This window comes from Cadophora gregata (genome assembly GCF_030347475.1).
Source record: "Cadophora gregata isolate MNR1 chromosome Unknown scaffold_5, whole genome shotgun sequence".
NCBI classification, from domain to species: domain Eukaryota; kingdom Fungi; phylum Ascomycota; class Leotiomycetes; order Helotiales; family Ploettnerulaceae; genus Cadophora; species Cadophora gregata.
Window position 1 is genome coordinate 2,469,126 of NW_026695928.1, and position 22,176 is coordinate 2,491,301.

Consider the following 22,176-nt stretch of genomic DNA (forward strand, 5'->3'; position numbering starts at 1 on the left):
AGGTTCTACTTGGTAAGAGTTTAGTGGAGTTTACTAGTTGACATCACCTAGAGCTCAATCATTCGTTCATATGTTGACATGTTAGGTATGACTCAATGATTCGTTAGACAGAGAGGGCTTTCGTGCTTGCCACGTACGATAGATCGCCCATGGATTACCCACACAATTGGAAAATTGTCAAAGCCCGTGTATGTGTACACCCACTTTATTTTTCATACTATTGTTGATCACGTATTATGTGATAATTAATATCGAACAGCTTAAACAGCAGTGCTCCATCATGAATAGCTACAAGGTGCGTAGCGAGCGAAAACAAAGTGTCGCTTAACTAAGACAATGAATCGCCATGACACTGACTCGAGAAAAGGGAACCCAACCAATGACAAGGACTTTGATTTGAACACAGAAGTTCCGTTGCAAATCGCACCTCAATCGGTGAGGCTTCTATTAGAGTTGATTATGCTGAGGCGAGGCTAACCTATCGCAGGTCTCACGTAATGGCCTGGAAATGCAGTAGAACAATAATAGCGAAACCGAGAATAATGGTAGAAGATGAAACGCCAAGTGATTTCACAAAACAGGAAGTAAGAGTAGAGAAATAAATGCGTGATGAGAATAAACACAATGCTTATCATTTCCCAAAATATATCCTCTTCAATGCAAGTGTTGAAAGTCGAGGAAGGTGGTAGCTCCAAAACAAAAGCAGGCGAAAGAAGCTGATGGGTCTGGTCACATCCCAACGAGGCCAACTTCTTGGTGGCATGGCTTACTGTCCTCGGGAAACTGAGCCATTGAAGCTCGAATGGTCCCGAAATACAACCCTAGGATAATAATTGGTTTCTCAAACTGGCTGAAGACGATATCCGCTCGATCCGCTCGATCCGCTCGGATAAGTCCTCAACCGTGTTTATCACCGCTCGCTTGCTAGACTGCGGACATGCAGATGTCATCGAGTCGAGTGCATGCTGTGGTAAATTCTTGTCAGCATTTCTAATCGATCGATGACGAAGCTGCGGTCGGTCCGTCGTCAAATCAGAGTATATTTCCTTGTCTGGCTAAATCTAAAAGCCACGGGGATAAAAGGATATAAGCCAATTTGATGACCCGTACATGCGTGATCACGAGAAGTGACGTTTGTTTGGGTGCAGGTTAAATGAAGAGCTGGTAATTCGAGGGAGAAGCTTTGATCTGGCTAGACCCATGGCGGGTTTAAATCGGCGTTAAGGTTGAGCTAGACCAGACATGTAAAAGCTTGTTTGCTTTGATAGAGCTTGATTGGATACATGTGAACTCCATTACCATGGACTCAGGATTAACTTTCCCATTCGCTGGTTCTGTTTTAGCTTTTAGGCGTGACCAGCTGCTGCTTTAACAGAGCTTGAATATGCAGCTAAATCGCTGCCGTTGGCTACAATGTAAATATGGATCATCTGGATCAAGTCACATGTGCAGGCGTCTCATTGAGGGGGTTAAATCTAGATCTGGCAAGTTGTGATGTGTAAATCAGTTGTGATGTGTAAATCGATTAAATCATTATGGTCGTCGCGCCTCCAAACACCAAGCATTCATCGTGTCTAGCCCACAAGCCGCGCCAGATTCGTATCCCAATGCACTATTCGCTAGACGGACATTTTCATGGCAATCGACTTGTGAGGTTCATATCCCTTGATCTCAAAATCCTCTAACTTCCAGCCGTCAATGCTTCCACCTTTATCTCGCTTGATTTCCAGTTCTGGAAATGTCCGCGGCTCACGCTCCAATTGTACACGCAGAGCATCAATATGATCGAGATAGACATGTGCATCTCCCATAACATGCGTAAGACTTCCAGGGACCAGGTCACAAACATGAGCGAGCATATGGCAGAGGAGAGCATAGCTGGCGATGTTGAATGGTACGCCAAGCCCCATATCGCAGGATCGCTGATACAATTGGCAATGGAGATGCCCTTTCGGTTTATGTTCGCTATTCCCCTCTTGCGCCTGTCCTGGAAAGGAGACGTAAAACTGGGCAAACATATGGCAAGGTGGCAGCGCCATGATGGACAAGTCTTTGGGGTTCCAAGCGGAAAGAATCATTCGGCGATCGTAAGGATCCGTTCGAAGCTTGTGTATAATGTCTGCCAGTTGGTCCACACCTTGACCAGTATAGTCCGTTGATGAATCTTTGTAGTCGGCGCCGAAATGTCGCCATTGAAAGCCATACACTGGACCCAGATCACCAATTTCACGGTGTGTTAAGCCTCTGCTGTCTAGGAATTCGCGCGATCCATTGCCATCCCATATCTTCACTCCAGCTTCACTCAGTGCGAGGGATGATGTGTTGCCCTGAACGAACCAGAGTAGCTCGGCGATAATGGCGCGCGTGAAAACACGTTTTGTTGTAAGAAGAGGGAGGATCGGTCGCCCATTGTCGTTGAGCTTGAATTTGAGTGGCCGCGGTGCGAAGATAGACAGAGTCCCGGTCCCTGTTCTGAGATGTGTGAGATTCCAAACTTGCATGTATTACATATCGATCTGGATATTGACTCACCGATCTGGTCGTTTCTCACCAATGTCCAGAATCTCGCGGATAAGATCGAGGTATTGATGCTCCTCGTGTAATGCCGGAGACGCCATTGGTACGAATTCACCCATAGAGCCTCCCCAGAAGAACGGTTTGTCGGGGAAAGGATTGAAGATTGTTTATTGAGATATGGCAGTAGAAAGCGTAAATCTGCCAAAGTATGTGGTTGTGGAGGGGTATGGAGATGCATGCACTTTGCAACACGACGGGACGCGTCTGTTTCGCGTCGACTGAGCCGAGGGTGATTAGCGCCTGAGCAAGAGCAGCAAGCACACTAACCGCATTCGGGGCGCAAGGAACGGAAGATTGTCGGGATTTATGATAATCAAAAATGGGGTCGCATGTTTCGGTGCGGCGAAGATGCCGGACGGTGCAAGGACGGCATCTGGCAGTAAAGGAACGGGAGTCTCTGCAGAATGGATCTGCAATTGTCTGCTAAGCATCTCTCCACCGTCGAGAAACCCTGTTGAGGATTATCAAGCAGGCCTCGGAAGCTGGACTACAAGAGGAGCTTGAGGATCGAAGTGGGAATGAAGCTGGTGGAACTTCGTCAAGACTGTACATATCGAACGACTTTTGGAAGAGCTTGGAGCTTGGACGATGATAATCGAGTGATTGGACGACATCGAAAACAAACAGACTCGAGACAAGCACCATGACAGAAGCAAGCGAGAAAACGGAAGATGGAAATCGACTATCTGGAGAGGGGCTATCGCCATCAGAGGAATCCTACCACGACCTCCCACCCTCTAAAGAATTCGAACCCATTGCTGGACCAGGCGAAGGTACTCCTAGCAGACCAAATGCTCTGGGAAGGTACCGAACTGGAGCATCTTCGATGTCAGGTGTTAGTAGGACGAGAACGCACAACGGATATGGATGCGATGATAATGAGGACTCGGGGCAGGACGTGGAGGGAGGAGTGCCAGACAAGGACCCATTCGACGTAGTCTGGGAAGGAGGTGATTTGGATCCTCTGAATCCTAGGAGTATGACCACTGCGAGGAAATGGCTGGTGGTAATAATTGTTAGCGCAAGCTCGCTGTGTGTGTATGTCTTCACCATGTCCATTGGCAGTCCAGTCCTTCTTTGGGATTGGGGTGGCAGGCAAAAAGAGTTCTGTATGGAAGTTGAGAAAGTACTAATTTCCACTGCAGAACTTGTACATCTTCGATATATACTTCCACGTATGGACAGATAACCAAGGAGTTCCATTGTTCGAAACTTGTTGCAACTTTAGGATTGTCGCTTTTCATTATGGGTTTAGGCATAGGACCTATGTTGTTAGGACCTCTTTCGTATGTCCAGGTCTACCCAAAGATACTAGATCTAGCTGACCTGTGGCAGTGAGTTCTATGGACGCCGTCCTGTATACTTGGTATCATTCAGTATGTTCATCATCTGGATCATTCCATCTGCTGTTGCCAAGAACATCCAAACGATGCTCATAGGTCGATTCTTTGATGGACTTTCAGGGAGCGCATTTCTCTCTGTTGCTGGAGGGACAGTTGGCGATATGTTCAATCGAGAGCAGCTTCAACTCCCCATGTTGATCTATACAGCCTCACCATTCGTAGGCCCGTCACTTGGTCCACTGATCGGAGGCTTCATCAACCAATATACGACCTGGAGATGGACATTCTATGTCCTGCTGATCTGGGCAGGTGTTGACCTGGCTATGATCATGCTGTTCGTTCCAGAGACCTACCATCCTATTCTCCTACGGAATAAGGCTCGGAAGCTTCGAAAGGAGACTGGTGATGAGAGATGGAAATCAACGATGGATAGGAACACCAAGTCGATCCCAAAGACCATCGGACTTTCGCTTCAGCGACCATTCCAACTTCTTTTTCTAGAACCGATGGTACTAAATCTATGCCTATTCTCTGCAATTCTTCTGGGGATTTTGTATCTGTTCTTCGGGGCGTTCCCTATCGTTTTCGTTGGCAATCATGGATTCTCTCTCTGGCAAACTGGAATGTCATTCATGGGAATCTTTGTCGGCATGGTCCTCGGTGCAGCAACAGATCCCATTTGGCACAAGAACTACGCTCGCCTGATCCGACAACGCGAAGAGAGAACAGGAGAAGTTGGCGGCAGCGAGCCGGAGTACCGCCTTCCGCCCTCCATTTGCGGCGCTATCCTGGTGCCAATTGGGCTTTTCATGTTCGCATGGACGACTTACTCGTCTGTGCACTGGATCGTACCTATCATCGGGTCAACTATTTTCGGCATGGGGTAAGTCAATATCACCTCCCTTTCTCTGCATTTGATTTCCTTTCCTGGACCTATGGCGTATGGTACCAGCTGCTGCGTGGCTCCTGACTTCATGCCGAGCGCAAGTGGCGTCGAGACAGGAAGTGCCGTACCTGCATCAAGTAAGAAGTATCGAATCTCAAGAATGCATATTCCATCTATGGCTGTCTCGATGAGCAGCGAGTTGATTGGCAATACGCATCCACGTTTATGTCCGTTCCGCATCCGCTTCATGCCATTGATGTGGACGCCTCGCTTCGCACACCGATTTTTCAGCCCCTTATAAAGAACAGGCTCCCCAATCTCCCCTCCCTTTGCAGCTGCCTTCGGTTCAAGCCTGTTGCCGGCCGCCGCTGCAGATAATTCGTGCATACATATATGCATATGCAATGCACGTGCCGTTACACCGACTGCACGGTCGAAAGTAGTATCGTGTAGCTAACCGATGTTGGAAATTTCACACAGGACCCTCCTTGTCTTCTCCGGCATCTTCACCTTCCTCGTCGATGCGTATCCACTCTACGCTGCCAGCTCCCTTGCTGCGAATAGCTTTGCGCGGAGCAGTTTTGGAGGTAAGTTTGGATTTCTCGCAATATACTAGTCATAATTCCATTCTAGCTTAAGAAGACTTTGCACTTATACGGTTTCCTTTTTTGAACAGCTGCCTTCCCACTCTTCGGCGTACAGATGTATCATACGCTAGGCGATCATTGGGCTACCTCGCTCTTGGCTTTCCTTACCGTAGCCATGGCGCCGTTCCCGTACTTATTCTTCGTATACGGCAAGCGGATAAGAGGAACGAGTCGATTCGCTACCGCTTGAGCCCTTACTGTATGACATCTCTCATCTTATACGACACCCGATTTTAGATTTGGCGGTGGTGTTGGCGGTCGTATTGTATTTGTACTTTATCTGTTTGGATGGATGTATGAACGTATCTATTGGAGATAAGTGGCATTTCTATTATTGAATGGGAGTGTAGATGGCGAGCTGAGGGTATGATCTCCGTTTGTGAGGTGGTGGAGATATCAATATTCGTTTTATTTTATTTGACATACACATGCATAGCGTGGGAAACAGGGAAATCATTTAGCCCCATGTTAGAAACAGAAAGGAGAAGTGGACGGAATACAATAATGATGAGCAAAATTACATCAAATCACCTCCCAGCCAGCAGTCACATCTTCATTCCCTTCTTACCGAACTTCAGCTTCAGCCTCACCTCTCGCAGCTGTCTACGAGATCCATCAATCACGTTGTGCAGATTCATCTTACCTTACCAAGAGTAGGTAGTGATGAAGCAACCTCACACACCTAGCCAAATCGTTTCAGACGCTGATCAGCAACACATACACATGCACATCCTCACCCTCAGACTCACACATGCACGCATCATCCTTCACCACCATACCATGCCTTACAGCCACCTCACCACATACATACCCAAGAGAAACTCATCACGACTGCTGATCATCGACCCTATCATCTGACAGACCCGACTCTTGGCTTCGGATGAGACAGTTGCGCTACGTCGTGCTGTGCGCTGCTCGCTGTGATACTGTCATACAAGAGAGGGAGAGAGAGAGTACGTACAGGACTCCGTATACAGGACGACAGGATTAGCATGCGGTGGAACATAGTGAGTGGTGTACAGGGGTCGGGGTTCATGGTTCTTGGGACTGGGAGTGGGAAATTCCAGCGTGGTGTTCGAGGTGTCTCGAGACGAGTTAGTGGTGTCGAGTCGTGGTGTACAGTCAGTACGAGAGGGTAAGCTGATCGCCAATAACGTTCATTGGGGCTTTGGCGATGTGATAGCCCCTATCTGTTCGCAGCAATTTGTGAGGAGACTTGCAAAGTCTGCTTACGGTTTAACTCTGGATGCCTTCTCTTGGGGAAAGTGGAGGTAGCTAGCAAAGTAGACCAAAGCCTTTGAGTTGAGGTTGATGAGATGGGAATGCATGTAGTAGTTGATCCAATGTTCCTTTGAGGTTATCATGGCGGGGTAAATCGAGCCTTGGAAAGGTAGTATCGCGTTGACGGATTGGGATTACCACCTTCCTGTTTGGCCGGATTTCCAACATTGTTGGTCCATATCTGGAAACGCGCAATCCAATTTGGCACGAGTTGGAACTCCTCGTTTTTGAGATAAGATCAACTCGGTTGTCTTCCCTTGAAAAGTGCTCTTGAATTTGGCTTTGTGAATAGTGACACAAACCGGAGATATCTGTGCTCATCGCTCCGCCTTATTTGTCCGCGAATATTGCGTTCAAGGAGAGGAAAAAGGGCGAGGATATACATGAAGATGAGGATAGCCTACCTTGTGATTATTTGTGCGATTACGATAAGTGCAGAAGTACTTGGCAAAACGGAGTGAGTGTTTAGAGCAACTCAGCTGGACACTCGATCTTCTCCAGCGTAGCAATTGACAATTGACCACAATTTAGACTCGACGAAACACGAAAAGTGGACAAGACCGAACCTCCCATAGGCAAAGATAAAGACCAATCAGGACATGTAAGATGTCGTGATGAAGCACTTCGCGCCGAGAAAGATTTCCTCCCTCCAACTTGGAAATCAGGGGAATTCTCCTGATCGACAAAAACCCATCCTTGAGCCTGGGTTAGACACAGAATCCCTTCCAGTCTCAAAAACAACACAGACAGAGTGCGACTGCGACTGTAGATATGATGAACCCGGTGTGTGGTACATCCGTATGTTCATCAATAGTTTACCGAGTCGTGGATGGTTCTGGGCGGCGGGTGTGTTGCTGTTTATTTTCTATCTGCCAAAATGGGTGGCGGAGTGGCTGGTTGTGAGTTACCTTTGATTTTTGAGTTCGTTTTTGTTGAATATGGGGAAGAGGTGAGAATATCAGAAGATTTAGACTGATCATGACATTGATGTAGGTTATTACGAAACTGCTTATTTGGTGGAGGGGTGGAGGGTTACCTGAGTCGGGGCCTTTGAGGAGAAGAGGAACTACCGAGAAGATGTAGTGGTTTGGATTATTATCTCTAGTTGTATGACTGACTAGTGGCCGTGTTTGTATACTAGCAGTCATGTTCAAAGTTGTTCAGTATAATATCAAGGCGGAATCTGTAATTATTTTCAATTGTTTTTCTCGAATTTATATATTTGTAGTGAGAATTGGATACTTACCCCACTGCCTACCCTTCAATATTGTCAAAAAAATTGCAGCTGTCTACCCAGCGAATCTTGATGGTGTTTCTGTTTCAATTGAATGCCATACTTGCGTGAAAATCATAGGATTAGCTAGATCTCGATCTCACAGATTCCTGCGGGAATTAACTTTTACCGCAGAACCGAAGTCGCCCATACAAAACCCCATGTTGATTTCCTCGTTGTTGCCGAAAAGCCGAAAGGCTGTCCGTTCATTCCCAGTAGTTGCCGCCTCACTGCTGCAGACGATCGTGGCGTCTTGACATGCGGTTTCAGAATGAAGGCATGTGACCATTGTTGTGATATTTGTGCAACTCTGAATTGCTCCTGTTTGGTGTTTTGGAACCATGGGAAGACCCGTCAGAATGGCTATCACATTCAGACCCAGACCATCCCCCTGTCTCTATGTCCAGCTCCACCAATCTAATCTAATTTTACCAGCGGGAGCCATGCAGTTGCTTCTGCCATTGCTGCACAAATGGTGTATCCAATTATTCAATGTTGTGATCCCCCTTCCCCTTGTTTTTCCAGCAGGATTAAGCGAGCGAGAGAATTGGTGGTCTCGAGGTGGTGTGGCTGACGCCCGGAGCCCGGACCCGGCAAATACCTCCTCCTCATGCTCAAATTTCGACTTCTCGAGGTTGGACACGCAATTCCTGCGAAACCTCACAACGTGCTGCCACGCGCATCCAAACACTCAATCGTGATACCACCCCTCTATCCTCGCCTCCACCACTATTGTGACGCTCGAGAGCCTGCCGCAGGGAGTCAATCAACAGTGCGCGAATTGCGCGCATGAGCAGAAGGCTGGCGTTCCCTTCAAGGTTCTCAGGAGCTCATCCACGGCAAGGGCCCATCCCATCCCATCCCATCCCATCCCAGCGCTAACCACCCCGCCTCCCATCCTCCTCCACCTCCGCTTCAGCTCAGCTCCCAATAATTCGGTCTCAATTTCTCAGCGCCTCTCCACTTCTAACAAAACAAATCCTTACGCTGGCCTCACCCTCGTCGATCGAATCCTCGAAACGGAGCAAAGAAACGAGCATCCAATACTTCGAACCCTCTAAATACAGCAATTCGACGACGGTCTTGGGCATCAATGCCCCCATTTGCTGCAGCGCAAGAGACTAGGACCGGATACGTGCATGCTGGACTCACAGCAGCACGTTGCACCGCATAGCATTGACTTGCTCCCTCCCTTCCTTGCCCTTCCCTCGCAGCCTGGCACTGGCAGCCAGCAGTCAAATTTCCCAATTGCGCAAGTTCACGCCGTGGCGTACAGCTTCGAGGTGCTCTGCTTGGTCTGCGCGTGATCTGGACTGGGCGAGAAGTGGGGGCAACGAAGCAGACAGGAGGCAGGTGGTATTGGTCGGCGACCGAGACGTGGCTCTGTGCTGCGAGCTCGCACTGCTGGGACCGACAGGGCCTTGGGTTGCTGGTAATACTAGAGATTGCGAGAGTGGTAGGACCAGCGATTTGGTTGGGAGCGAGATAGGAGGGCATACACGCGAGGCATAGGACACAAAGGTCAGGATATCAGAGGAGAGAAACAAGCCGTATTGACGGTACATGCGAAGTCGTGTCCGTGTGCTGATATTGGCACGCGACAAAACGTGGGAGGCAAGCCAGAAGTGTCGGGTACATACTTGTTGGCTCTAAATTGCACTGAGGCGGCGCATTGAAGTTACAGAAGCGTATCTAGTGTCCTGCTGAGAAAGAGACGCCAGACGGTTGCGAATACGGAGGAGGCAGATTGCAGGCCAGGGCTTGGGCTTGGGACCATCAAGGACCGTGAAAGCTGAGTGTGTGGGAGTTGCAAGCAAGGCCATTGTGCATTGTGGTTGCGCCAGACGGCCTACGGCACCCACCAATCCGTGCGGGCGTTCCCTTCTTGTGCAACAAATCATCTGCGGCAAGGTTGATTCCCAGGGTCTCTGACGAACGAGGCAACGACTGGGGTTCTTATTGTATTGATTGACGAGGTGTGGTTTCGCAGGCACGAGCTAGCCTCGACAAAGATAGCCCCGAAGTGGATAATATAAGGCAGCATGTCGGGAGATACTGAGATAGATGACCCTGAGGTTTCGGATGGCGCTTCGGAGAATGATTACAGTGATCATGATCATGAGCCCGACGTTGTAGACAAGGAGGACGACGATAATACGGACATGGCCGAGCAGAAATTCAGACCTGATGGTGATGAGAATGGACAGGTCGGGGGATCGACGGTGACAACAAAGCCAAAGTTGGATCCCAAGGATCCTCTAAGACCGAGGAGGAAGAAGGCGAGAAGAGCATGCTTTGCTTGTCAGAGAGCTCACTTGACATGTGGTATGTTTGCTTTTCTTCGGATGGAGGAAAATGTTTGGTTCCAGATGCCATGTTGCATTAGCTCCCTACTGACACCTCAACTTCGTCCTCTTAATGGGTATGATAAGTATTAACGAACTGGTATAGGTGATGAACGTCCTTGTCAACGATGTATCAAGAGAAACCTGGCAGATGCTTGTCAAGATGGTGTTAGAAAGAAAGCAAAGTATCTCCATGATGCACCTGCAGAAGCTCTACGACCTGTTCTGGGTCCAAACTACAACCAGGTCAATAATACTCGAAGCAATAACGTGCCAAATACTACTAGCTCTGCTTCCGACACATCACCAGGAATTGGTGGTTTCTTCTCCCAAGCGGATACATCACCTTCGTACCCAATTTTCCCTGCACAGCAGAATCAAATGCCGCCTCCTCTACAGTCAAGATTATCTTATGGAAGTCAACAACAATCACCGTTGTCACCAACATTCCAAAATCAAATCAATCGACAGTCGTCAATGCAAAGTTTGGGAGTACCCCAAGTTACCAACCAGGATGCCCAAGCTGCATTTGGCGGAGCGCTATTTGACCCCAGTAATCCTGCGTTATTCAACTTCGACTTGGAAGGGTTGAACTTTGGCAATCATTATGGTGCGTTGGAGTTTGGCATGTTGGGACACATGTCTTCTGGAGCCGCGGAAACCCCACCCAAGGACACGACCGGCTCTATCTCGTCACAGGGCATGGGCGATGTCAGCTTCAATGGCGGCGTGTATGGTAACAACATGGGTTCATTCTCGCAGATGTATGGCCAAGACATGCTACAGGACTACTCTGGTATTGATCGCCAGAACACCATGTTCGGGATGAATCCTGGACTACCACATGCCTATGCAATCGGTGCTGGAACAAGCCATCACAGCCCAAGTACAGACGCAAGTCCAGGAGCAAGTGGTATGGGATTTGAGAGTTCACCTACTGCAACAAGTTACACTCCGAATGTCACCTCGCATCAATCTTCTGCCGCACAACGACCAGCTAAAAGGCAAGATACGAAATCTACAGCTGGCAAGTTTGGTCCTACTTCTGTTCTGGGGAAACGAAACCGAGACCCGTCTTCAATCTACGATACAGTTCACGAGCCGTATTCCTATACTACAGGTTTTCACAGCTTGACTGCGTTCCTCCAGCGTCGCTTCTCTGCGAACAAGACTCTACGCATTGCCAAATCTCTAGCTTCTATCCGTCCTTCATTTATATCTTGCACGAAGACGCTAAACCGACAGGATTTGATCTTCATGGAGAAATGCTTTCAGAGAACGCTGTTTGAGTACGAAGATTTTATGCTGAACTGTTGTACGCCAACTCTCGTATGTCGGCGAACAGGCGAAGTGGCAGCCGTGAATAAAGAGTTCACGCTGCTGACTGGCTGGAAGAAGGATGTACTACTAGGCAAGGCGCCAAATCTCAACATCAACACTGGCCGTAGTAGTACAGATACTTCTGGTCCAGCAAGTCTCACCAATACCGGACGAGCAGGTCTCTCAACCCCAAGAATGCGGCCGCTAAATCTTGCCGACCAACAAGGCAAAGATGGCAGACCTCAACCTGTGTTCTTGGCCGAGTTACTTGACGACGACAGCGTCATCGAATTCTACGAGGACTTCGCACGACTGGCCTTTGGAGATAGTAGAGGCAGTGTAACTACTCGATGCAAGTTGCTTAAGTATCAGACGAAGGATGGTCTCGAATCTCCTGAGCAGAAAGACGAAACCACGATCAAAACCAAGCGAGAGATTAGTGGCGGCATTGGCGGCCTAGGGAACCGAGTGAGAGAAATCGATGGTGAACATGGCATTGAGCGTTTACATCGTGACGGCAAGCTGGATTGTACTTATTGTTGGACCGTGAAGAGAGATGTGTTTGATATCCCCATGCTGATTGTTATGAACGTAAGTTATTATTCCTCCCTCGTTCCAAGACTCTACTAATAACCCTAGTTTCTGCCTTGCATCTAAGAACTATTTCCTTTTTTCTTATAGTATACCTCACCAAAATGTTCACTGGCGTATCTGGGATTTTCGGCATGGCTGCATTTACGGGGCTTGAGAAATGTATGACTGGCAATGAATGATGGATTGATGTATGGATCATTCACAAAAATTGGCGTGCTGCATTGGTAATTCGCATATCAGGCCAGGGAAAGGAAGGGGAAATGCATGGGTATTACAGGACGCTCTGCTATGAGCGAGCTTTGGGTGGCGTTCTGGATCTTGCTTGATTTCTTTCTTTTTTTGGATTTTCTTTCTTTCTGATGGGGTGGGCATTGGCGAGAAGGGTCGGTTGAGGAGTGGATGGATACCCTAGGTGAGGGAGAAAGAGGTAGAATGCAGTGTGGCAGAAGCAGGTGGGCTTGCGTTGTGTATATCGTATCTATGCCTGGTGTGGATATTTGATGGTAAATTAGCTGTCCCTGAGGAGATGGGAAGTGAAATACAAAGTAAATTTTCTCATTGCACACTCTTGATTAGCTTTCATTGCTCGGTGAGGCAATCGTGAGTTAAAAATCATATATAATTGCTTAAATGTTGGTGAAAAAGGCAGTCAAAGTGCCCAGGAGAGAATGTAAGAGATCAGCCTCGTCCCCGCCAAGCGGAATGAGGGGCAATCAATGGCATCGGCCAGATTTTGACCCCGCTGCTGATAAACCACAGCCTTGCATCATATCGACAACCCACCACTTTCCACTAATTATTCCACCCTCTTCAACATTCCTTCGCTCAAGTTGCAGCTACGTACCACCTGTTCTACCCTCACTACGGGCTCTTAATCTGCTGTCCTTGCGGAATTCCATTGTATCTCAGCAACTCAATCGACACTATCGCAGCTTCGGAGCTCAAGTCGATTTTGAACACCACGCCGAAACCGAGGGGCTCAAAGGAATATAGTAAGACCAGGAAATATGGCGGACAAGCAAGAAGAAGCTCCTAAAGCCGATGGTAGAGCTGCGCGCCCTGATATCATAGGAGCAGATTCTGGGCCTGAGCCACCGTTTCCACTGCGCATGAGTGGGAAGGTCGTCAGTGGATTCGGGAGAGGATCAAAGGAGGTTTGTTTATCCCAATACACCACACTCCCCGCCTTGCCCTTCCTGTGCAGGAAACTCTTCGAATCTTTCACTGCTGTAAGCAAAACAGCCAGCTAACCAACACCTCCCAGCTCGGCATCCCCACAGCCAACATCCCCGTCGACACCACACCCTGGATCTCCACCGCCGAATCCGGCGTCTACTTCGGCTGGGCGTCCCTCCTCCTCCCACCCTCTCACCCCTCCCTCACCTCAGACATCTCATCAACGATCCCCTCCCAACCCTCCACAACATTCACCTCCGCCTCCAACACGCCCATCCCTACCCTCTCGCCTCCACCCTCCGCCCTCGCCAAAGGCTGGCGTCTCTACCCCATGGTGATGTCCATCGGGTTCAACCCGTTCTACAAGAATACCGTCAGGAGCGCCGAGGTGCACGTCATGCATAGGTTTGAGGCGGACTTTTATGGATGCGAGATGAGACTTGTGTTGTTGGGGTTTATTAGGAAGGAGCTGGATTATGTGAGTTTGGAGGCGTTGGTGGGTGATATTAGGATGGATATTGAGGTTGCGGGGAGGAGTTTGGGGAGGGAGCGGTGGAGAGCGGAGGGGGAGGGGAGGTGGCTTTGGGGGGAGGAGGAGGAGGTGTGAGTGAGTGGGTGGGTGGGTGATGAGCGGATTGAGGAGAGTGGGCTGGAGATAAGGAAGAGAAGGAGATGGAGGGGGGCACTGGGTACATTCCGACAATGTTGATACATATTCGCTTATTACAAGCTATGGAGTTGATGATGGATGGATATAGAAAGGTTGGAAGACATAGACCGATATTCTTTACACAAAAGAAACTTCGATATTACACACCTCTCCTATCTTTCATGAGCGCTCCCCCTACATTGACTTTCTCCTCTACCTCGTTACACAGATCGTGCGGTCTCATCACTTAAACCCGTCTATACCGAACAAACAGTATCATTACACTCAATATCAAGAGTTTCTGTAGTCATTAGACGTTGCCCCTCCTTTGTGTACTCCCTAGTGTCTATCTGGTGGAACACATCTCTCCACCTATCTCGACGGGAGCGGAAGTAACCTTACCTGACTCCTCACTCGCACCTCCATGCTCGTTTGGGAACCAATCATTGACATTTCCAGTTGCGTATTTGTACTACATGAAATAGCCATTACGGCTGTACAGTCGTAGCCATGAATTGCGAAAGTTGTGGATGAACCACTATCTTTGCATTGATCTGACGCCTGGAGTTCATCTCAAAACTTCTGGTATTGAAAGTGGTGGGGAAGGTCAGAAAGATGTAGTTCAGGAGTATCACTGCCGCCTGAATACCAAAGCCACGAGGCCAGCACATTTACGTTGTTTACCTCTCGAAACCAAATCATCAGGTCTCTTCCCCTCTGTATCCACCACCAAAAAAATCATGCTATTCCTACCTACCTACGGTCTCACAAATATCTCTCAGAGGCAGATCACTTCATCACTCATCACCTATTCCATGGATCCATCTCTCCCAGATGCAACCCCTTCTATATCCAGCCCATCCCACATCTCTGCACAACAGTGATAGGGAACTCGCATGACATGCATGAATAACACATATCCATCCGAGTCTTCACAACATTCAGTCGAACTTCAAACTGACAGAATGCAGTGTTCGCATTATCACATCACGTCGCTTAGAGAGAGAAAACTTGAAACAAACAATTGTATGGCGCTAGGTTGCGTTGTGTCCGTGCTATGCTGTACGGGGTTGTGCTGTGTAAGATGTGGTGCTGGGAAAGCAAGTGAGACTGTGATGGGAGGGGTTGGTGTTGTTGTGGGAGGGAAGAGGGAGAGGGATGTGATACATGGAGGGGTAAATAGAGGTGGCTGGTGAGTTGAGTCGAGTTTAGCGAGGGGAGTGAGGTTTGCGACCAGTGAGTTGTTGCGATGCACCACAAAAGAGCAGACATTCTTCGTATTGCCTGTAGGTAGATCTCTTCCTAGTCTTTAATTACATCTTCTCAAAACCTTTATCTTCTTTCGCATTCAAAGTCCTCTTCCTCATCATCATTCTCTCGAAAACAAACCCTGAAAGTGATGTTCAGGTACGCCCCACATCAGTTCCCCAGCCTCCCGCCCGCCGCGCTCTCCCGCCACACCACCACGGGCACCACGCCCCCCTGTCCGACCCACTGTATCCCACCGCCAACCACTCATTCGGCACCATCTCCAGCGCAAAAACTCACTTTCCAGCCTCCCAACCACGTCTTTTCCACCCTCTCTCAATCCACTTCCCTGCTGCAGCTGCCACTTCAGCAAGTAAGTGCCCAAGCAAAATGAACAAGCATTGAATGCGAAAGGCTGGGCTGGTTGGTTAAAACATGTAGGTGCCGGGTTTTTCCTCTTTCCCTTTCTCTTTCTCTCGTTATCTTTATTCAGTCAGTACTGTTGTATCGTGTATTCCGACTTTCGACTTTCATCGTGCGACTTGACTCGACTCGATTGCGATTGCGACTGCGACTGCGTCAGTGTTGTGTGACTTGACGGAGAGAGAAAGAGTAACGAATTTACGACTACGATTACGATTAAGACTGCGACTACGATCTGGTTGAGATAGCTACTCGAAGGGAGCTTTGGAATTGGATTTACAGATTGAGAGGTATGTTATCTTCCCATTGCTGTGATGATGGTTCCTTTCGGAGCTTTTACTGACTTATTGATACAGATATATCTACCCATCTTGACATCTACATTTACATACACATCTATCACCACCACCACACCACACCACACCACACATCGCACCCACCCAAAACCCCCATCCTCAAACCACCTCCACCACCCCTCTCCCTTCTTCCCCCTCACAACAAAACCCCCACAAACCCACCGCCCAAAATGGTCAAACAAAACGACGTAATCGCCATAATAATCATCGTCCTCTTCTTCGTGCTCGCCCTGATAGCATTCGGTATCTACCACCTGGTATCCGTCGCGCGCGGCAGTGTCGGCGGGAGCAGTAGTGGGAGTGGGAGCTCGAGGAGTTTGGTGGATGATTAGAGAGGAGGAGGAGGAGGAGTAGTTTGAGTTTGAGTTTGCATGGAAGTTGGAGATATGGGTTGGAAGGAAATGGAGAGGGAAGAGAAGGGAAAGAGGAGGATATACCAATTTGGCTTTGTGTTATGTGGATGGTAGGATCTGGTATGTGAGGGAGGTACGGCATACGATGCATATATGCGTGTATGGATGCATGAATGAATTGAGGTGGAAGTCTGGTTTGGAGAATATATTTTGGAGGGGTAATGATGGTTATGGGAGAAAGTTTGAATGATATGGATGGATGGGTTTCAATGGGATGGGGGGGATATGGCGATAGGTTGGTATGAATGCACGACATGCACATAGATGTACATATAGCATTTGGCGTTTGGGATTTTGGGGGTTTTACCCAGCCGGATTTGAACATACTGGCTTGAATATAAAGATATTTCATACATATACACACTTGATAGCTTTGCATGGTGTTTTCCCAGCCCAAGGTTCGTTTTCTTCGTTCAATTGCATTTTCTCTATTAACACACTAAAGGCAGCAAGCCCGGAATCAATGACCCGAGATCGAGATCCCGGTGTATCGCCGCCCATCCACTCTTTCTGTACAGTACAGTGCAAGAAAGAAAAGATAGAGAGAGAAAAAGCCTCAACCACTCAGGTAAGCATCGCACGCGAAATATAGAAATCAATCGACCCAAGTCATCGATTTCGAAGAAGGTATGCAAAGCAAGCAGGCAAGCAAAATAGGCAAGACAAGACAAGCAAGCCCCCAGATGACGCCAACCCTACCCCCCAATGCAATACCATATCATTTCATTTCCTGCCATCCATGCTCCATCCCTCCCACCTAACAAAAGAGAAAAAGGAGTTGTATTGTGCGCTTTGTTTTGTTTGCGTAATGTGTATTGCAGACCATGTCATAAACCCTCAGCCTGCTTGCTATGTCTTCGCACACTGTATTCATGTTTTTATTTTCGTGTATGTGATGTTTGCATATCCAAGCTCGCGATAGTGATATGCTAAGCTTTCGTCACATCGTAAAGATCCACCGAATGGAGGGAGCCTCAATGGTATCCATTCTTGGTGTATGTTGGGCCGAGACCACGACCAGAGTATGCGGAACTGCCTTCCTCGAAGTAAGGATGCATGCAAGCCTGCTTGGCGGAGATTCGCCCAGCGGGGTCGTACACCAACATGTGCTCAAGAAGATCCAATCCCTTCTCATCCAGGTTCGAGCAGAGAGGTATCGACTCGTCGCGGATCCACTTGGGGAAGGAGGGTTTGAAGTCGGGGAAACAGGTCTTGTCCATGACGCCTGGCCATTCGGCTTCGGTGGGGGTACCTAGGAGCCTGGTATATGTTAGATGAGTTGTGCAAACGGGAGAGAGAAAACATACTTGAAGATCTTGAAGATCTCGTCAATCTCGGAATCACCTGGGAAAAGTGGCTTTCTGGTACACATCTCGGCAAAGATACATCCAACAGACCACATGTCAACACCAGTAGAGTATTGGCGACCTCCCAGCAGAATCTCAGGTGATCTGTACCAGAGAGTAACGACCTCGTGAGTGTATGTTCGAAGGGGGACACCAAAGGCGCGAGCAAGACCGAAATCAGCCAGCTTCAAGTTACCATCGCGGTCAATTAACAAGTTTTGAGGCTTGAGATCACGGTGGAGAATACGATGGCTATGGCAGTATCGCACACCCTCGCACAACTGGCTCATGAACTTCTTGACCATCGCGTCACCCAAGCCAAGTCTTCCCAAATCCGGTCCAGAGCCCTCAGGGAGAGCCTTGCCTCTGCCACCGTCACTGACTGGAAGCGACTCCATATATTTCTTCAAGTCGAGGTCGAGGAATTCGAAGACAAGGTAGAGCTTGTGGCCATCTGCGTGGACGATATTGAAGAGTCGAACGATGTTTGGGTCGTTCATCTCCTTGAGCAGCGAGATCTCACGGATGGCGGTACTGGGAACACCCTCATCCTCGGCCTCGAGACGGATCTTCTTCAAAGCAACGATTCGATTGTTGTGCAGGAGATCTTTGGCCTTGTATACAACACCATATGTTCCTGGACACGTAAAAGTCAGTATGTTGGCTCGTGTTGTGCCTCCAGCGCTGCACAGCTTCGAAGCTCCTCCCCGCAGGAATTGACCGACCTTCTCCGACCTTCTCTAACTTGTGGTAGTTCTCCATGTTTGCGGGTGGTGATCGAGTGTGCTAATGAGTGTCGAGTATTAATTGATGCACGTTAATCTGCTCCGTCTTCTGCTCTGGTGGGGCGGTGAACGTAAGGAGGGGTAGTTTGTTGGTGCAAATAGCATTGATTTTTGCAGAAAAGAAAACAATCGAGAGCTGAAGTCGAAGATCAGCTGCACTATCGCAGAGTGGAAGAATCGTACTGGGCGTGGAGGTCGTGGGTCCAGGGAATTGTCGAGGTCGCTGTGTTGTCGAGGGCCGTAAACAGAATCAGCGCGAAAGTCAACAGACAAGACGGAAACGCGAAAACAGGGCGGCCTCTAGTCCGCTAGCCGCCTCGCTAAATTGCCTGCGGCTGATGAAATTTGTTTGGCCCAGGAACGACACCAACCAGTCATCGCATATTTTCATTTCTTTTCCATTTCAGAATTATTTTGGTGCCCAGAAATGGTTGCGTGATAGGAAAATCGGCGTTCACCGGTTTTAGAAGCTACATCTCTCGTCAGAGCGGCTTCAGAATGGCAGTTGGCTCCGCCGTGCCTCATGTCCAACCAGGCGAACTTGCTCCTCATGAGCCCGTTCCCCAAGTGATGAAAGATGCATTCAAGTCATGGAAGGGTAAAAAAGCATCATCCAGTCAACTTCGTGATGGAGATGTTATTGATTTAGCTGCTGTCGGAATCAAGCGCAATGACATATCAGTCGACACACTTTGGGCCGCCAGTCAAGCTTTTCAAGCAACTCCAAGACTCCACGAGGAACAGGTTATATCGCTCTCGAAATTTGCGGATTACCACACTGTTGACTCTTATTCAGTGTCTAATATTCCAGGTAGGTCGTTTTCCATGAATGTTCTGAGATTCTTTGCCATGCCATATTCGTCTGACAAGGATAGGCTTGATTGTCATTCAGTCACTTCTTCCTCCAGAGGTTCAGCAAACAATGCTTTCTAGGTTATTCCATCGAGACCTGTCAGATCCAATGCACAAAACAAACCTGCATCTACATTATGACGTCAATTATCCTGGATCTCAGCCTTCGGAGAATGTCAACAGCACCTCTGAGCTTGATGCCACAAGCACTGAACAAAGCTCATTCTTTGGCGATCCGCCAGATCGTGTCGCATTCGTACCAAAGGATCCACAAGAACACAAGCCAATCACCATCAAAGCTGCGCTCAAAAAGAAACTGCGATGGATGACCTTAGGCGGGCAGTACGACTGGACCGCAAAAGCTTATCCAACGGAAGCTCCACCTCCGTTTCCATCAGACATCGCTTCTTTCATTCACAAGCTTTTTCCCACAATGGAACCCCAGGCAGCAATCATCAACGTCTATTCTCCAGGCGATACTTTGAGTATGCATCGAGACGTGAGCGAGAAGGTCCACAAGGGACTCGTTAGTATCAGCATTGGCTGCGATGCCATCTTCATCATCGGACTTGCTGATAAAGACCACCCGCCTGTCTGTGAGGTCTTGCGACTACGTTCTGGCGATGCGGTGTATATGACTGGTCAGTCACGGCTAGCATGGCATGGCGTCGCAAGTATTCTGCCCGATACTTGCCCGGAGTATTTGGAGGAATGGCCTGGAGAAGCATATCCTGAGTGGAGAGGTTGGATGAAGGACAAGAGGATCAACCTCAATATTCGCCAGATGTTTGATGATGAAAAAGGGAATGGAACATAAGTGAAGCGGGGTTTGGAGATCAACTCCAAAGCGAAATTTCGAACGATGGCGCATCTTCAACCTCGTGGCAGCGCCTTTTCTGTTATCAGAAGACATCCTTTGGGCACAGCACGTGAGATATTTCTGTTTTGGATCTCCAACTATATTCATGCTCCTTCAAATGCTGTAGACTAACAAATTTATTCTAGGCCTTAAAACATCCATTTCAGCCACGTCAGAGTGCTAGACACCAGGCTATGATACACTCTGTTCACGGGCTCATAGTTATGGAGGCAGATATTCCCTCACGTGGCTATTTCGTTGTTGAAGCCTTCGCGGAAGTGACTAGTGTAGTAGTCACCTAAGTGCCGATGCTTGGGCTCCGGAGACATGCATAGTATCCGTAGGTGCATGGACCAGAACAAGTGAACCCTTTCACACACTCCGCTGGTTCCTTTCTAGCAATTGCGGTTGCTCCACCTGTGAAACGAGTCAGCTTCTATACGGATATCAGACTTTCCAGACTATCTTACACCAGCTCCCAGGTGCTGCGAGATTTGGAGTAGGAGAGACGGAAGCATCGCTATGGCCTGGATTCACCACACAAGTGGAAAAATAAGCGTTTGCGACTACACATGACCAGCCAGGAGCGCAAAGGAAAGGACCCTGCCAGCTCACTCCCCCGCCTACAGGTGATTAGTCGAGTTCCGATTTCTTGACCGCCAAGCAGTCATTGATACGATTACTTACATTGGCCCCACGGGAAAGCATGTGGTATGATAGGGCCGGTATCTGGCAGACACTGGTAGCTTGGGAATGCAGAGGTTCCAGCTACGAGATGGACTATCAGTTAATACGAGGACTTGAATAGTCTAGCACTGACTAGTGCCAGAACCACTGAAGCCACTTACCTGGACCGCAATGATATCCGGCTTGACAATCATAGGCACCTCGCCATTCCGGTCCTCCACCTAATTTTATGTTAGTGTGGCCCAATGGGTAGAGATGAGAACTATGGGATGTTCACATTGCGCATACGGTACCAGGAGCTCGCTCTTTGCAGCTCCCGCACCTACCATTACGAGCAAAAGACCAGCTGCGAACTTCATGATAGAGGTTTTTTAACAAAAGTAATGGGCCTGAGAGAGGATCGTTGCCAAACAAAGACCAGGACTTTCTCCACACTAAATACTAAAGGTGTTTCCATTGAGTCTCAGCTGCACTCGGTCCAACCAACTTTCTCATTATCACCAACATGCTTTCCCATTATCACACGGCGAATTTTCCACCACTTATTGAAGTATGGCGCACGCCCAATATTTGTCGATTGGCTTTCCAGCTTTGTTGGTTTACGAGGAGTCGACATGTTACCTTTCCAGTTCCGGCAAGTGACATTCCGTAAGTTCTACGGACCGGTCAACCGCTCGCTGTCGCGTAAGGAAAGAAATCATTTCTCCTGGGATGCAGGTGCTTCCTCTTATAGATTTGACTACATTTGTGTGCCAGTCTTAGTTCTCAGCTGAGATCCTTTGCTTCAACAATTCGATCAGATGACTTTGGAGTGTGATAATTGGAAGTCATGGGAACATGGCCAAGAGGTTGTTGGTGCGGCTTTGCTGTCCCGTCACTCCTTTTGTTTTACGAGGCTGGGATGCTATTCCGATTCGTCTTGACATATTCTTGGAGTTGCTCTTGTGATGGAGATTTTTTTCAGCGGAGTTGTTTTGCGCACCGTACTTTGAAGTACGGAGGGTATGCAACGTTGTCTGCATTGAGCAGTCTCTGCTTGACTCTTTCCTCTGGGGGTTTTTGGTCGTTCTCGGGTAAAACACGACACGCTTTCGCTCTCAATTGCAGATTCGTGGA

At 48.5% G+C, this 22,176-nt stretch overlaps 8 protein-coding genes across 8 annotated transcripts; 5 read left to right on the forward strand and 3 right to left on the reverse strand.

Annotated features, from left to right (window-relative positions):
• Window positions 1–1,481: 1,481 nt before the first annotated feature.
• Window positions 1,482–2,890, reverse strand: TMP1 (Thymidylate synthase). Its single transcript, XM_058505222.1, has 2 exons — window positions 2,533–2,890; window positions 1,482–2,472 (listed from the first exon to the last, which is right to left on the reverse strand). The coding sequence occupies exons 1-2, from the start codon at window positions 2,634–2,636 to the stop codon at window positions 1,620–1,622; spliced, it is 957 nt and encodes a 318-aa protein (XP_058359779.1). The 5' UTR covers window positions 2,637–2,890; the 3' UTR covers window positions 1,482–1,619.
• Window positions 2,891–6,973, forward strand: ONS95_011596 (uncharacterized protein). Its single transcript, XM_058505223.1, has 5 exons — window positions 2,891–3,615; window positions 3,723–3,863; window positions 3,913–4,803; window positions 5,287–5,393; window positions 5,483–6,973. The coding sequence occupies exons 1-5, from the start codon at window positions 3,221–3,223 to the stop codon at window positions 5,641–5,643; spliced, it is 1,695 nt and encodes a 564-aa protein (XP_058359780.1). The 5' UTR covers window positions 2,891–3,220; the 3' UTR covers window positions 5,644–6,973.
• A 3,076-nt stretch (window positions 6,974–10,049) lies between these two features.
• ERT1 (Transcriptional regulator of nonfermentable carbon utilization) lies at window positions 10,050–12,329 on the forward strand (the record flags this gene model as incomplete). The annotated part of the gene is made up of 3 exons (XM_058505224.1): window positions 10,050–10,332; window positions 10,459–12,263; window positions 12,312–12,329. The coding sequence occupies 3 exons, from the start codon at window positions 10,050–10,052 to the stop codon at window positions 12,327–12,329; spliced, it is 2,106 nt and encodes a 701-aa protein (XP_058359781.1).
• Window positions 12,330–13,273: 944 nt separating this feature from the next.
• On the forward strand, window positions 13,274–14,049 carry FMN1 (riboflavin kinase; the record flags this gene model as incomplete). The annotated part of the gene is made up of 2 exons (XM_058505225.1): window positions 13,274–13,420; window positions 13,531–14,049. The coding sequence occupies 2 exons, from the start codon at window positions 13,274–13,276 to the stop codon at window positions 14,047–14,049; spliced, it is 666 nt and encodes a 221-aa protein (XP_058359782.1).
• A 572-nt stretch (window positions 14,050–14,621) lies between these two features.
• Window positions 14,622–14,975, forward strand: ONS95_011599 (uncharacterized protein; the record flags this gene model as incomplete). Its single annotated transcript, XM_058505226.1, has 1 exon — window positions 14,622–14,975. One exon carries the CDS (start codon window positions 14,622–14,624, stop codon window positions 14,973–14,975), a length of 354 nt encoding a protein of 117 aa, XP_058359783.1.
• Window positions 14,976–16,879: 1,904 nt separating this feature from the next.
• Window positions 16,880–18,908, reverse strand: CDC28 (Cyclin-dependent kinase catalytic subunit). Its single transcript, XM_058505227.1, has 3 exons — window positions 18,603–18,908; window positions 17,839–18,514; window positions 16,880–17,791 (listed from the first exon to the last, which is right to left on the reverse strand). The coding sequence occupies exons 1-3, from the start codon at window positions 18,637–18,639 to the stop codon at window positions 17,506–17,508; spliced, it is 999 nt and encodes a 332-aa protein (XP_058359784.1). The 5' UTR covers window positions 18,640–18,908; the 3' UTR covers window positions 16,880–17,505.
• A 252-nt stretch (window positions 18,909–19,160) lies between these two features.
• Window positions 19,161–20,331, forward strand: ONS95_011601 (uncharacterized protein; the record flags this gene model as incomplete). The annotated part of the gene is made up of 2 exons (XM_058505228.1): window positions 19,161–19,473; window positions 19,538–20,331. The coding sequence occupies 2 exons, from the start codon at window positions 19,161–19,163 to the stop codon at window positions 20,329–20,331; spliced, it is 1,107 nt and encodes a 368-aa protein (XP_058359785.1).
• Window positions 20,332–20,671: 340 nt separating this feature from the next.
• On the reverse strand, window positions 20,672–21,419 carry ONS95_011602 (uncharacterized protein; the record flags this gene model as incomplete). Its single annotated transcript, XM_058505229.1, has 5 exons — window positions 20,672–20,790; window positions 20,844–20,996; window positions 21,061–21,141; window positions 21,194–21,281; window positions 21,354–21,419. 5 exons carry the CDS (start codon window positions 21,417–21,419, stop codon window positions 20,672–20,674), a joined length of 507 nt encoding a protein of 168 aa, XP_058359786.1.
• Between the last annotated feature and the right edge of the window lie 757 nt (window positions 21,420–22,176).

What these genes read in the sequence shown, in the direction of transcription:
- TMP1 (XM_058505222.1), bottom strand. Translation starts at nt 2,636, where the DNA reads ATGGGTGAATTCGTACCAATGGCGTCTCCGGCATTACACGAGGAGCAT. An exon ending in GGTGAGAAACGACCAGATCG is followed by an intron (nt 2,473 to 2,532) that starts GTGAGTCAATAT and finishes CACACATCTCAG; the next exon opens with AACAGGGACCGGGACTCTGT.
- CDC28 (XM_058505227.1), bottom strand. Translation starts at nt 18,639, where the DNA reads ATGGAGAACTACCACAAGTTAGAGAAGGTCGGAGAAG. An exon ending in GTTAGAGAAGGTCGGAGAAG is followed by an intron (nt 18,515 to 18,602) that starts GTCGGTCAATTC and finishes TTACGTGTCCAG; the next exon opens with GAACATATGGTGTTGTATAC. An exon ending in GAGATCTTCAAGATCTTCAA is followed by an intron (nt 17,792 to 17,838) that starts GTATGTTTTCTC and finishes AACATATACCAG; the next exon opens with GCTCCTAGGTACCCCCACCG.
- ONS95_011596 (XM_058505223.1), top strand. Translation starts at nt 3,221, where the DNA reads ATGACAGAAGCAAGCGAGAAAACGGAAGATGGAAATCGACTATCTGGA. An exon ending in AGCGCAAGCTCGCTGTGTGT is followed by an intron (nt 3,616 to 3,722) that starts GTATGTCTTCAC and finishes TTTCCACTGCAG; the next exon opens with AACTTGTACATCTTCGATAT. An exon ending in TGCGCGGAGCAGTTTTGGAG is followed by an intron (nt 5,394 to 5,482) that starts GTAAGTTTGGAT and finishes TTTTTTGAACAG; the next exon opens with CTGCCTTCCCACTCTTCGGC.